A 15,637-nucleotide genomic window follows, 5' to 3' on the forward strand; every position below is an offset into this window, starting at 1 on the left:
GAACTCGTGCGAGTGCGAGTTGTGGTTTTGTTGACGCTGCAAACTCGGGTCACCAACCGATCCAACAAAACCCGGTTGGCTCATCCGGTGACAGACTAATGTGAATATATGAATATGTGTGTTCTTGAGTGGGTGTGTGTGCTTGTGTGTGTCGCATATGCATTTGTGTGCTATGCTTATCCAACCATAATTCACTGGAGTTATAAAATACGAGTGAGCTTTAGACAGTTGAGCTGGCGCTGCATTTTTCAACGCCCACATATGGACTACCGCTGCAGCCTGTTTTTGTTTTTTTTGTGTGCTTTTTTTCTGCTTCCTGATGGATGTTGCTTTGGTTGGCCGCTTTATTTTTGCCTGTTGTTATTTTTTGTGGTTTGTTTGTGTAGTGAAAAAAGAGGACAGTTGAGTTTTTTATATGAAAATATAATATACCAGCCACAGTTGGCGAGCAAAAACACAAATAAAAACAGAGACCACAAAACACTTGTTTAACTGATTATTATTTTTTTTGCATTTTTTCTTCTGTAAACATAGAAAATGCAAGCAAAGCCTTCTTTTCACTATCCTGCTTTTGTGGTATTTTTTTTCTGATTTCCGTTTTTTTTTCCATTTTATTTATTAACGTATTTTCTATCCTTTCTGTTTACCTTGTATTGTCTCCTGTTGCAGTTTTTTTTTTTTTTTTTTAATTTAATTAATTTAATTAACTTTCTTTTAAGTATACAATCCCACACAATAAGCTCATGGCTTGCTTGTAAGCCTATCTGCGCCAAGCAAATAGGTTTTTTTAATAGAATTTAAGTAAATTTATTTTCAACATTACTAAATGCCGAAAAGTATACAAATATAGAAGCAAAAGTTTTGTCGCATTCAATGGAAAATATATTTCCAGAACGAGTTGGAAAGTTGGAATCATCACCACACAACTCTAAACAAAAAAAAAATAGATTTTTCAAAATTTTACACCATAAGCGCCGAACAGTATGCAATTCTTCTCTTCTTAATTGGCGCGATAACCGCTTACGCGATTTTGGCCGAGATTAACAAAGCGCGCCAGTCGTTTCTCTCTCGTGCTAACCGGCGCCAATTGGACACACCAAGTGAAGCCAAGTCCTTCTCCACCTGATCTTTCCAACGCAGAGGAGGCCTTCCTCTTCCTCTGCTACCACCAGCTGGTACCGCATCGAATACTTTCAAAGCCGGAGCGTTTGTATCCATTCGGACGACATGACCCAGCCAACGAAGCCGCTGGATCTTTATTCGCTGCGCTATGTCTATGTCGTCGTAAAGCTCATACAGCTCATCGTTCCATCGTCTACGATATTCGCCATTGCCAACGTGCAAAGGTCCAAAAATCTTACGCAGAATCTTTCTCTCGAACACTCCAAGCGTCGCTTCATCGGATGTTGTCATCGTCCAAGCTTCTGCGCCATACGTTAGGACGGGCATGATGAGAGTCTTGTAGAGTGTTAGTTTTGTTCGTCGAGAGAGGACTTTACTGCTCAATTGCCTACTTAGTCCAAAGTAGCACTTGTTGGCAAGAGAGATTCTACGTTGGATTTCAAGGCTGACATTGTTATCGGTGTTAATGCTGGTTCCTAAATACACGAAGTCTTTTACAACCTCAAAATTATAACTGTCAACAGTGACGTGGGTGCCGATACGCGAGTGCGCCGACTGTTTGTTTGAAGACAGGAGGTACTTCGTTTTGTCCTCGTTCACCACCAAACCCATTCGCTTTGCCTCTTTATCCAGTTTGGAGAAGGCAGAACTAACAGCGCGGTTGTTAAGGCCGATGATATCAATATCATCGGCATACGCCAACAATTGTACGCTCTTATAAAAGAACACTTCCTGTAAGAACAAAGACGGCGATCTGGTGACTGACGTACAGAGCAATCTTAAATTATGGAGGGAACACTTCTCGAACCTGTTAAACGGTGACAGCTGCGCATGTCATAGAGAATGTGAAGATCCCGATACCCCAATCGTTGACGACGGAATTGTCGTTCCGTTACCCGACCATGACGAGGTGAGAATAGCAATATCACGGCTAAAAAACAACAAAGCCGCGGGCGCCGACGGACTGCCGGCTGAGCTATTCAAACATGGCGGCGAGGAGCTGGTAAGGTGCATGCATCAGCTCCTATGCAAAATATGGTCGGATGAAAGCATGCCTGCCGATTGGAATTTAAGTGTGCTCTGCCCAATCCATAAGAAGGGCGATCCTGCAATTTGTGCCAATTACCGCGGGATTAGTCTTCTAAATATCGCCTATAAGATTCTAGCGAGCGTATTGTGTGAAAGGCTGAAGCCCACCGTCAACCAACTGATTGGACCTTATCAGTGTGGCTTCAGACCTGGAAAGTCCACCATTGACCAAATATTCTCAATACGCCAAATCTTGGAAAAGACCCATGAAAGGAGAATCGACACACACCACCTTTTCGTCGACTTCAAAGCTGCATTCGACAGTACGGAAAGGAGTTACCTGTATGCCGCGATGTCTGAATTTGGTATCCCCGCAAAACTAATACGGCTATGTAAGATGACGTTGCTCAACACCAGCAGCGCCGTCAGAATTGGGAAGGACCTCTCCGAGCCGTTTGATACCAAACGAGGTTTCAGACAGGGTGACTCGCTGTCGTGTGACTTCTTTAACCTGATGTTGGAGAGCATCGTACGAGCCGCAGAACTTAATCGCTCAGGCACAATTTTTTATAAGAGCGTACAGTCTGCAATTATAGAACCTAAATATGCGTATACCTTATCACGCGTAAATAATTTCAAAACCCAATGAATTTGAGTGTAATTTCGTATTAGTCAATTTGTTGGCAGCTAACGGTACGCCAACAGAATATATAGCATTTATGGAAACTTGGCGCCAATAAACTTGGAAGCGAAAAACCTGAACTTATGCATTACTAAAGCAAAAAATGTTTGCACGCCAAATATGTATGAACCGCTAACCAATTGAATTAGAGCTATAATTGATGTCCTGGCACCTAAAACTATGCTATATAATTTATAATAAAATAAATTGGCTTAGGGTGCCAAAAAATAATAAAAAAGTGGAGGAAAGCAATGTAATTAAGTTCCCCCCACCGATTAAGGAGGCCAAAATTTTGGTGTTTTTCGAGAATTTTTTGAACAAAGAAGGAATAATCAGAAATTTTTAAGTTTAGAGGATGTTTTATTTATATTTTTAGGTACACTTTAAAATTTTTTTGAAGCTATTTCCGCGCCAGGTAATGGCGTTAGAGCGTGCTGTCCATGGACGATCACCATCCGAGTGTTTTGCTGGTGGGAATTCCTGAAGTTGCAATTTTTCTCTGCAATTTTTTTTTATTAACAACATATTTCCTAGGAATATGAACCTAATTGTGGTAAAAAAATATTGAAAATTGCATGCTTTTGACACAAAGTAGTTTTTTTAGACCATATTTTTTCATCTATTTTGCTTAAAAAACCATATTTTAAATAAAAATATAATCCCAAAATTAGGTTCATATAAATTAGAGTTGAGTAAATAAAAAAACCCGAAAAATTTTAAAACGATTGGTCCATAACCTTTTAAGCTAGAATGCCCACCAGTTGAAAAAGCTCGTTTCGAGAAAAACACGCTGAATCGACGTGCTCATAGCATCGGGAATAATACGAGTTTAGCTTTAAAGTTTTTATCACATATTCTTGAGTAGTTATACTAACGATTTATGCAATAAAAACATATCGATTTTTTGATCGATCTAAACCGGTTTCCCCCCTTAATGCCAAAATATATTTCAAACTTGAAGCTACACTAATTTAGAATGTTTTAAAATTTTTCACAACATTGCACAAAAAGGATGAAGTGAAGTACAGAAAGAGGCATTTGCCAGAAGGCGTTAGGACACTTTTATCTATGCAATATGTGGACCAGAAATTAGCTCGTATTAATACAAAACAAGGCCTTATTTTAGCATTAGCAGACTTTTTTCCATATTCGATGCCTTGGCGTCTAAAAGTAGGCTAAGTAAAGTGTAAAAGGTAATGTAGTGCTCATGAGTATAGAAGCAGGGAACTACTTTCAGTGTGAACTTTTATTTTAATGCCAAAAGTGTTGTAAATTATAACATTTCAAATTTTGGACAAAATCGACATCAGCAAACCTAAGCAGGGAACTACTTTCAGTGCGAACTTTTATTTTAATGCCAAAAGTGTTGTAAATTATAACATTTCAAATTTTGGACTAAATCGATATCAGCAAACCTAAAAGTATGCAAGCATCTGGTCTAAATTTACAGCTCATACATCTACATAAAAAATATATTTCAAGCAAAAACGTGTGTAATGGCTAACAGATATGAATTTTTATTAATAATAAACGCCATGGCTTCTGAAAGTATGCTTAACAAATTAGAAATAGTATAGCAGCGCTTAGAAGTACGCAAACAGAGTTGCACAATTAGTATGAACATTTATTTTACAACCTAAAATTATTTAGAATTAAAAAAATCAGATTGCTTTCAAACTCTTTGTCAGGCCACCTAAAAGTATGCAATTATATAACCTGCATTAATATCGCATTAAATGAAGATTATATGAATTCAGGATGAAAAGTGTTTGAGAGCTTCAAAAATAGGATATTCAGCAATAATCTGCTCCTTAGCGCCTAAAAGCATGCTAGCTAGTTATATAGATTGGTTCTTTTCCAGTACTTGAAATCGTGTCAATGCGAGAATTTATTTTTATTTATTTGGCGTGATAATGAAAAAAATGCTTTTAAGTATGAAAATACTTTCCTGTATTTATCGAAAAAGGTACTTATGAGCTCAAGTTTATGTAGAGGCAAATACATTAAATTGCTGTGAAAGAGTAAACTGAAAGATATAGTTATTCGGAGTTAGGCAAATCAGGATATTTGCTTGCACTATATTTAACATTATCACCTTAGTTCCCCAAGCGCCGCTGTAGAGCATAGTACCAAAGTAAAATTTTCCACTCCGTTCGGCTCTCTGCTTTTGCTTTTACTTGTTGCCATGTCAGACTTTTGTTAAGAGCTTTTATTTCAGTTTCGCTTCAACGGCGTCATGAGCCTTTAGGCCTGCCTCGGTGCTGCTGACCCTGGGGAGCCACCTTCACTTGCGCTCTTTGATTTCTAGCGCGAGTGGCGTAGTCGGTGTAAATCGGCGTTCGATATTCAATGGTCTGACTACCAAATGCGCTGGGTGTACCTCTGTATCGGTAGAATAAATTAATTTAGCTTTAACACTTCTCAATGTGGATTATCAGGACTCTCCAGAAAATATCCTTTCATTATTTTGATTTCATTATATTTATGCAAGCACTTTTTAACACTGAAAGTCTAGAAAATTAAATGAAAAATATTTAATGATTAAGAATCGAATTATTATTATTATTTTATATAAATTATAGAATTAGTCTTTCCCACAAAAGTATGCTTCAAATTCCCAACTTTGTACAATTGAGTAAAATATAGTCCCAAATTTTAATCAGCGTCACAATACCAAGCAACCAACTAACCGGCAAGCCACTTAATGCATTTGCGCAAAAAAGTATGCATTAAAATTCTACTTTTCAGTTAAAAATGCAGAAAATTAAATTGCTAAATTTTAGTGCGGAACAGCACCAAATGTGAAAAACTGTTATTGAAGTGAAAAAAAAACAAAAACATACAGAGAGTGGAAATCGTAGTCATCTGGAAAGTATGCTATGAATTTTGATTATGCATGATTTTGCAAAAAGCGTATGCGCGAACTTTTTTATTATTAGGGCGCTGAGCAAGCACTGGATTACTGCAAATAAAATGTATACGCAGTGTGGCGGTGAAGACGCCACTGGGTATTCAACGACTTAAGTGTGAAGCAAATATTTAAATCAACTTAAATATTAAAGATAAAGTGAAAGTGAAAGGAAGATATAGATATTATACAAAACAAAAAATTTAATTAACTTAATTCTGTACTGCAACGAAAGCTTTCTTGAGCACCTCATCCAAGCCCAACTATAAAAATGGACGCCACAGTGTTGCTCGTCGATGCCACACCATCCCAATTGGAAGCACACCAACAGCATTTACGCAAAAACAGCATGTCCCCGCCAATGCCGAGTAGCTCTGGCCACCACTCAACGCTGGATGCCGACAACACCACAACCAACAGTTCGAGCAATATTGGCCATCACAAGCAGCTGCACAACATGTTGCCTGGAAACAACGCCACCGTGGCAACATCGGCTAACAATAGCGGTCAAACGCCCAATTCCAATTGCTCATCGGCCAGCGCTTCGCCATCAAAGATGCTGCTTGGCGGCGGTGGCGCTGGCTCAGCGGTTTTTCTGCATCACAACAACCAACATCTACAGCATCAGCATCACCATCATCATCACCATCACAACAACAGTCATGCACATACATTGCACACACTCCACCAGCATCCGGCTATTGTCAATTTGAAGCAATGTGCTGGCGGTGGAGGTGGTGGTGGCGGCGGCGGCGCTTTGGCGGGTGTATGTTGCAATTTGAGTGGTTGCAGCTTAAGTGGCAGTAGCACACCAACACCACCACATCACAGTCTTTATCCGCTGTTGGCGGGTGGTGGTGGTATGGGCTCGAGTGGTCCCAGTTCGCTGGTCAATTCACCGGCTATGGGTAGGCGAAAGCGTTACACCAGCACTTCATCGAATTGTTCCAGTCAATTTAATAATAATTACGCCGGTCTTGATATGGAATCGTTGGAGGATATGCTGAGAAAGGTGAGTGGTGTAGGGTGGAGTGTAGGAGTAATTTTTGGGGTGTCAAAAGGTGAGCCAACTCGATATATAAATAAAGAAGATTAAACACAACACTATAAGGAGAAAGGAGTGAGAAATTTCGTAGAACTATTGGCTTATGATTGAGCTATAAATTGAACGCAATTTGCGTCTACTTCTGTGCCATAGTTAATTTAAGCAGAAGGTAAAGAACTCACACAAAATGAAGTCTTAAGTCGCAAAATTGCGGAAAAAATATATAAAATGATTAAGCTTTAAATCAACTTAAGTAGAATATTGATTGAACTTGAATCTGAGATAAATGCCAGTTGAGCAAATCTAAGATTTCAAACAGCTGTGGTAAACTAAGACATAAACTAATCGAAAATTCGGATTAAAGTTTATACAAAAAGTATGGTAAGTGAAAAAATTGTTTGTGGTCCAAAAATATGTTAAGAAATAATTTTAGAAAGCCGAAGGTGAAAAATTTCCCTCAAGGAACATTTGCAGGACTTGAAATTGAACTAAACAGCTAAGCAGTTGAAAAATAGTATTTAATTTGAGTTGTACGAAAAATTCATGGGTACAAAAAATCTCTTGGCATATGTAGCATTTATTTAATTTTTGAAAAATGCTTACGAAAAAATTTCCTCCACAGAATATTTGTAAATGAGGGCGAGTTGTGAAACTATAATTGTGTTTGTTTGTAGCCTGGAGATAGGTATTCAAACTAATGGTTAAATTCAGTAAAGTTGTATATATTATTTCTTTAATTTTAAAAGAATACTTAAATTTCCCACAAGCATTTAAGCAGTTGCGCAATGAACGAAATTCAAGCGAGGGTGGAGCTCCTTGCACTGCGCGATAAACGAGTATTTAGAGATGTAGTTTATTTAAATATATCAGTATCAACAGTAGTTTCTATGCTAAGTAGGCAACTATACTTAAAAAATTTGTATGTATTACATACAATATTATATTTGTCATTAATTTTAGAATATATTTTGGAAACTGCAAGCTTTTAGCTAGACTTTTTATTTAGGCTTTATCTACTTACACTAGTCTGATTGTTGAGTAATTTTCACGCAATATTTTTTTTCGTTTTCTCATTTTTCACAAATTTTTATTTTTTTTTATTTTTATAAAATACGCTAAATAGTGTTTTTCATAATTTTTAAGTACTTTCAAAATTTCCCAAAAATTTCCCTTTTGGGAAATTTTTATTTTTGCTCCCAAAATCCTGCACAACGCATTTGTATGACTATTTTATGAATTATTAATAAAATACTTGTTAGATTCAAAATTTCCTTAATCTGATATACTTCAACAACACACTGGAGCTTATTTGGCACCCATTGCCCTCAAATAAATATTCTATAATAGTTACTTGAATTAAGTTATAACACCAGTTATTTACTTAAAATTACTTTCTTAAAGCTTCCCCATTTAAACCTCCCAAACGCGCCAGTTACTTTACATTCCTATCTAAGTACTCGTTATCTATCAAAGCTAACTTGAACTCTTTTGACTTGCATTCCTGTGCGCTCAAGTCAAAGTAATTTGTAAGTTGAGGCGAAAAAATGCTGTAACTTTAATAAAACTAAAATAGCATAAGAAAAATGGTAAAAAGAAACTAAATAAAAAAAACGCAAAACTACTAGTGGAATTCTAAAAAACAAACTAGCCACCGATTCACTTTAAGTCCCTAGTTTATGTGCGCCAAGCCAAAGCAATTTCACAGTATTTCAGCACTTCTTTCGCTTGCTAAAGAAATCCTATCAACGGAGTCACATGTCGGCAATCAATGCGGCCAACAAGCGAACGAAAATAAAAATACCAGCGAAATAAAAAATAAAAAACAAAGGACACTAACTGGAAATCAGATCGCTAGCGCAAATGGCGAGTGATGAAACCCCAAAACGCAAAAGAATTCAAAAACATAAAATACCAAACTAACGAACTAAAAAAAAGGGTTGCATACATCAGGGAGCCCCTTAAGGGCGAAGCGATAAGTAGTTGGTGGAGCAGACAAAGGCGCGTGATGGGCAAACAAATGATTGTGGCAGTGGGAGAGAATCTGTGAGTGTGGTGGTGTGGCGGCATACATGCATTTGTTTAAACCTCTATTTTGCCATGTGTACAGAGGCACACTCATGCAATGTATTCCCCACATGCAATGTGTGTGTGTGTGTGTAAGCATATCTTTAGGGCTAAGTAAGCGTCTACGCTTCAATTAGGTTCAAGTCTGTTCGATGGAAGATAGAAAGAAGTATAGCACATAAACAAAGAAAAGAAAAAAAAAACAGCTGGGGAAAAAATAGAAAAGTTGCAAAAATACGGCAAAACTCAAAAAAATCCCAAGTAGCTGAGTGTCCTTTCAGCTAGCACAAAGGGGCCTGCCTTTTCCGTAAATGCCTGCAGATACAGCTAACTAGGGTAATGTGTTACTGGTGTGCCCTTCCTGCCTTTATCCCAAGCACCATCTAACAACGAGTGCAATAACAAAGAAGTGTTGGAGAGATTCTTGTAAAAGTGTGGGTTAAGAAAATTTTTTCTTTGCCTCTTATTTTGACTTTTCGGCGTAAATTGCACACAATTGTGGCATTATTAGCAAAGTATGTATCTTGTCGTTGTTGTTGTCGGTCTAACTTTTTACTGTGCATTTGTGGCAGAACAAATATACGCAAAAGTCACCCTCCTAAAGATTTGTTTAGTTTTTGCGACATTTTTGTTTGATTTGTTTCAAATTCTTACAAAAACTGTGCCCGAAAGTAGGCAATGTAAATTTCCTCAACATTTATTATTTTATAACAGTCAAGATAATACTTTGTATTATATTTCTTTGCCACTATTGTTAAAAATTTGTATTCCCCAGCAAGCGCCCCTCTATTTACTCGCTCGCAAACTTCGTGGTCATTTAAACTTTCTGGCACTTACAGTATTCGCTGCGCCACAGCGCGTCACAATTTTTTGTAAACTTTTTCACTTTCCACTTTGGCTTTTCGGTGTTGGTGAGCTGAAAATTTATTGAGCTTTAGCTAATAAGTTGTGAGACTTAGCTGAGGTCTTTAAAAAGGAAAAGTTTTCTACAACGCTGCCCATATCAGTTTTGCCTGCCGATTGGTTTCTTCGAAAATAAAATATTGCCCCGGCTCCTCTGACTGCAGTGGAGCTTCCTTCTTCGTTGGCTCTGCTTTCATGCCTCAGTTATTCGTCTTCCTCCAACCACTTTTTCGTTTGCAAATTTGGTTATTCTACAATATTTTGCGTCAAATTAAATTTGTACGCATTTATTTTAAATTTAATAGCTGGAAAAGTTTTGTGTCAAGTATGAAAGCAAAAATAGGAAAAAAACTAAGTTTTTTTACGCCAAGCACAATGGTAGAATGCTGCGCTGAATAATTTGATAAAGGCGCATTTGATGAATTTTGGGTTTTTGTAAGTTAAGTTCGTTTATAAACTTTTTCAAAGGCAGATATACGGCTAGTTAAATTGTATTTATTGAATTGGAGGAAAAGTTTTTTATTGCTCTAATTATTATATTTTAAATTCTAGTTTTGAGTTTTTGAGCGTTTTAATAGGTCTATTTATAAGTTCGTGCGGTTTTACAACAGATGGCGTAACTTGATTATTATTCCATCGATCCACATTTCCAAACATTCATTGGAGAGCTACTGTCGTAAGGCACAAACGTCAGTATAAGTTTTTTATTTGAAGCGTAAACAACAATATTTTTACCACACTTGAAAATGTCGAATTTCGTGCCAAATAATGTGTTTTTGCGGGGAATTCTTCTTCATTATTTTAATATGAAGAAAAAAGCAGCCGAAAGTCATCGTATCTTGGTGGAAGTTTATGGTGAGCATGCTCTATCTGAGCGAACGTGCCAGAAGTGGTTTGCACGCTTTAAAAGTGGTGATTTTGGCTTGGAAGACGAAGAACGCGAGGGTGCGCCGCCAAAGTTCATGGATACCGAATTGGAGGAATTGCTCGATCAAGATCCGGCTCAAACGCAAGAAGAGGTTGCAAAAACTTTGGGAGTTGATCAATCAACCATTTCCAAACGTTTAAAAGCCATGGGAATGATCCGAAAGGTAGGCCATTGGGTGCCGTATGAATTGAAGCCAAGAGACGTTGAACGCCGTTTTATGGCATGCGAACAACTGCTTCAACGGCACAAAAGAAAGGGTTTTTTGCATCGAATTGTGACTGGCGATGAAAAGTGGGTCCATTACGACAATCCAAAACGTCGGGCAACGTATGGATACCCTGGCCATGCTTCAACATCGACGTCGGCGCAGAATATTCATGGCCTGAAGGTTATGCTGTGTATCTGGTGGGACCAGCTGGGTGTTGTGTATTATGAGCTACTGAAACCGAATGAAACGATTACGGGGGATGTCTACCGACGACAATTGATGCGTTTGAGCCGAGCACTGCGAGAAAAACGGCCGCAATACGCCGATAGACACGACAAAGTTATTTTGCAACATGACAATGCTCGGCCACATGTTGCACAAGTGGTCAAAACATACTTAGAAACGCTCAAATGGGATGTCCTACCCCACCCGCCGTATAGTCCAGACCTTGCGCCATCCGATTACTATCTCTTCCGATCGATGCAACATGGCCTGGCTGACCAGCACTTCCGTAATTACGATGAAGTCAAAAAATGGATCCATTCGTGGATTGCGGCAAAACCGACCGAATTTTTCACAAAGGGAATCCGTGAATTGCCAGAAAGATGGGAAAAAGTAGTAGTAAGCGATGGACAATATTTTGAATATTAAATTTGTAACCATTTTACGTCAATAAAGTTTCAAATTTCGAAAAAAAACCGCACGAACTTATTCATAGTCCTATTACTTATTTTTCGTGTTTACCGATTTCATACATTTATAACATAAGGAATACAATGGTCAATATATAATATTAAAAAAAAAATTACGCAATTTGCATCAAAATATCATTTGTCACTGAGAGTTCTGGCAAAGCACCAAAATTTCGTTGAAAGCTGTACAGCAGCAACCCTTTTGTTCTAGTTTCACAAAATGGATATTTATAATAGAATTTTTGTAAAACAATACATTTTTGGGGTGATTTAACGAAAACTTGAAAATTTTACTTAACTAAAAAATTTCCCTCAAAGGAATTTTACACAAAATGAATATTTATATATTAGTTAAATTTGGCTAAAAAATACACATTTGAGGTGATATGTCAAAAAAGCGCTCGATTGAGAAATTTTCTTCAAGGGAAATTGCGAGGGAAATTTTTTCAAAATAACCTTCACGATTTAGTTTTAAAAATTTCCTTAAATAATGAAATGTTTTTGAAAAGATGCAAACAAATTTAAAAATTTTCTTTATGTTGTTCGAGGAGTGATTAATAATAGAATGGAATTTAGGAAAGCATCGACTAGGTTTTACGTAAATGTGAGCTTTAAATATAGCATCGTGAAGAAGAAACCGCAGAGATTGTTTTTTAGTTGTGTTAAAAAAAGTTTCTCTATCCTTATTTTGTTAGGGGAAACTACTGAATTCTTTAAATCGAAAGATTTCATTAATTTTTTTTTTTAATTTGTGAAATAACAAATAATGATAAACTATTTAACAAACAATTACTTAGCAGCTCTAGCGCTAAAGGCAAATTTCATTTTAAAAAAAATTATATAAAATGTGAGCGGCTGCCGTTGCCGAATGAGTTGTCGCGCGACTACCGTTCGGAGTTCAGAGAGAGAACGTCGGTTCAAATCTCGGTGAAAGATCGAAATTAAGAAAAAGTTTTTTCTAATAGCGGTCGCCCCTCGGCAGGCAATAGTAAACATCTGAGTGTATTTCTGCCACGAAAAAGCTTCTCATAAAAAATATCTGCCATTCGGAGTCGGCCTGAAACTGTAGGTCCCTCCATTTGGAGAACAACATCACGGCGCACGCCACAAAAATAGTGGGATTGTTTTCATTGTTGCTGACTCCAGCGTACTGTGAAAATTCCTTTTTTATAGAAAAATATTTTTAAATAGTTTTTCTTATATTTTAAGTATTTTTAGGTGAGTTATGTAAAAATTTGTTCGTATAACCACTCTTATAACAGCTGATACTTTTTTTTGTTTCTTTTTCTTTCTAACATCCAACCAAATCCATTTCAATCATATGCAGAACCCGCCACAAAGTCGTTAAAATCCTACACACCACTTGCATGTCATTGCCACATTAATACTTGCCACTCATCGTGCGCCATTCGGCATAGCAACGGATGTAGACCGCAGGTGGCACCAGGCAGTCTGGCACAAAAAAAAAACAACAAATAGCGAAAAGTACCACAAAGCAATACAAGAATACGGCAAAAGCCAGTACATAGAATGGTGGTTTGCGCCTAAAACGTAACTAACGTTTGCAAACCCGCTTAGTTGTGTGGTTGTGTGTGGCGAAAAGTGCGCATATCCGCATTTTATTAGCTTTAATGAACCCACAAACACACACATACTTGCGCACCGAGTTGCACGAATTGCAACATTGCAAGCGCATAAAGGCATATTTTTGTGGCGCTACGTAGCTGAGCCATCACATATTGCATACTTTTGTGCGCAAACCTGAATTTGGCTGCATTGTTTTGCGGCATTGGCGCAATGCATTTGTGGTTTTATTGATGTCGGCGTACGTACGCGTTAGTGTGTGTCTCTAAGTGCATCTATTGTCCGGTGAACTGTCATCGCACTTTCCTGCACGCTTTAAGGTGCATACCAGCACGTTTTACACTGATTTTGCGCTTTTATTTGTGTTACGTGGAGCAAAAAATAATGAAATGGTTGAGGTGATCCTAGCAGGACATTTTTTTCTATACATTCGAGCAACCTTTTAATGGAGTAGGTTTTGTGTGCACATGAGCAGCTGCGTATTACATGTGCTCACCTTTGACCTTTCTTGCCTATTTTTTAGCGCGAAATTACCTTATTTTTGCACAATCACCCATCCTGTTACCCACCCATTAACGCTTTGCATATTTGAAACCAACGAATAGCGCATTCAACCATCGCTTACCGCTTCGTCTGAGCTCATATAAAATTCCCAAAGTGTAGTGAAAGTTAACTAGGGAGGAAGCACGTTAAGCGCCTGGAAGCAGCTTTCATGTTCTTTAACTACCTATTCGTGGTGCCGTGAGGTAACCTTGAAAATGGTTTACGTCTTGCAGCTGTGTTCCACAATACTTCTGCATCCTTTTGACTTTTACTCGCACATGGCGCTGGTGTACGGGTCGTCCTCCTAAAGGCCATATCCACTGTGAATGTTTTCTTTTTTGCAATGTTTTTGCATTCGTTATGTTCGCCTACTTTTCTACCCAGTTTTGTTTTGCGAAGGCGAATAATCATTGAAATAAATCACTGTGGGAACGAAAAGTTTTAAATGACATGCCGCATGCTGAGCTTGGGCTCTGCTGCGGGTGCTTTAGGCCTCACAGGCTGCGGTATTTGTGCCACCTTCCCACTTTGGCAGCTGAAAATTTAATTTTGAATTTACTTTTTTGTTTTACTATAAAATGTATGCTGTTTCTTGCTTAGGTTTTGCGTAAGCGCTTTAAGGTTTTTTGCAAAGTAATACTCGTACTGGCCAACTTCGGAGCGATGAAATTTCCTTTAAAAGTAAATTAATTTTTGCAAATTAAAGATAAATTTTGAAATTAGAAATTTCCCTCAATAGTAGTTTTATAATAAACACTAATTTGAGTAAATATAAACCGGCCAAATGTGAAACTAGGAAATTTCCCTAAAAGGGAACACAAGCACACTTATTTGATCTTGCATTTGATGAAAGTATCTACACAGTGCATTTTTGCGAAAATAAGCCGCGTTTGAAAATTTCCTTTTAGGGAAATTCTTCCAAATACACTTAATCGATTTTGCATTTGCTGAAAGTATATACACAGGGCATTTTTGCGAAAAAAAGTTACGTTGAGAAAATTTCCCGAAAAAAATTTTCGAAATTTTATCTTAGTTATAACTATTGTAGATTCTGTAGAACAAGTAATTCCGTAGTTTCTGTCGAAAATCGCACGAATTTATAAAATTTCCCAGCAAGGAAATTTTTGTGAAATTTGAAATTTGTATTTACCACTCTTTAAACATAGGTTCACCAACTTGTTTTAGTAAATATATGTACTTTAGTTGTCATTTAAAAACTTCACGTTTTTTATATTTTTCAAAGCTTCAATTCCGAAAAATATTCGCCGGTATACAGAAAACAAGTTATATTAAAAACAATTTTCTTTCGAGAAACTTTTTCTTAGTTACATATATATGTAGAATAAGAAACCGAATTTGTAAAATTTCCCACCAAGGTAATTTTTGGGAATTTTAAAACTTCTGCTTACTGTTTTTTAAACATAGGTCCACCAAACATTAAACATAGGTACTTTAACTGTCATTCAAAGACTTTACGTTCTCTATATTTTTCAAGGCTTCAATTCCAAAAAATATGCACCGGCATCAAACCTCACTTGGATTCACATTACCGCTTAAGCCAGCAAAAAAAGCACGTTATGTTGCGGGAGAGAATAAAAGCGAATTTGTTAACTTTCACAAACTCTACCTCTCGGCGTTGAAAGCAATAAATCTTGAGCGCGGCTGGTGTGCTATACCTTAAATATATATTCAAATATACTTCGCAGAAGTTAAAATTTAACATTAAAATGCGCGAAACAAAAAATATTTTTTCGCACAAATAAAAGATTCGATTCGAAGACTTCCGCAAACTTTGCAACAACAAGAAATTGAAAAAAAAAAATTGCATCACAGCAATCTGAGCATGTTTTTGTGTGCTTTTCTCCACGGACTCTTTTCATCCATCCATCCTTTTCACACGCCTTGAAGTGTATGCAATGGGAAAATTTA

The 15,637-nt window shown here is 37.3% G+C and overlaps 1 protein-coding gene across 1 annotated transcript; it reads left to right on the plus strand.

The window, feature by feature from the left end:
* Positions 1–5,722: 5,722 nt before the first annotated feature.
* Positions 5,723–6,837, plus strand: LOC128857706 (uncharacterized protein CG43867-like). The gene has a single exon (XM_054093450.1). The coding sequence runs from the start codon at positions 6,013–6,015 to the stop codon at positions 6,835–6,837; it is 825 nt and encodes a 274-aa protein (XP_053949425.1). The 5' UTR covers positions 5,723–6,012.
* The last annotated feature ends 8,800 nt before the right edge of the window (positions 6,838–15,637 follow it).

The sequence above is a fragment of the Anastrepha ludens genome, chromosome 3 (genome assembly GCF_028408465.1).
Source record: "Anastrepha ludens isolate Willacy chromosome 3, idAnaLude1.1, whole genome shotgun sequence".
Classification (NCBI taxonomy): Eukaryota; Metazoa; Arthropoda; class Insecta; order Diptera; family Tephritidae; genus Anastrepha; species Anastrepha ludens.

Coding starts and splice junctions, on each gene's coding strand:
- LOC128857706 (XM_054093450.1), top strand. CDS start 6,013: ATGGACGCCACAGTGTTGCTCGTCGATGCCACACCATCCCAATTGGAA.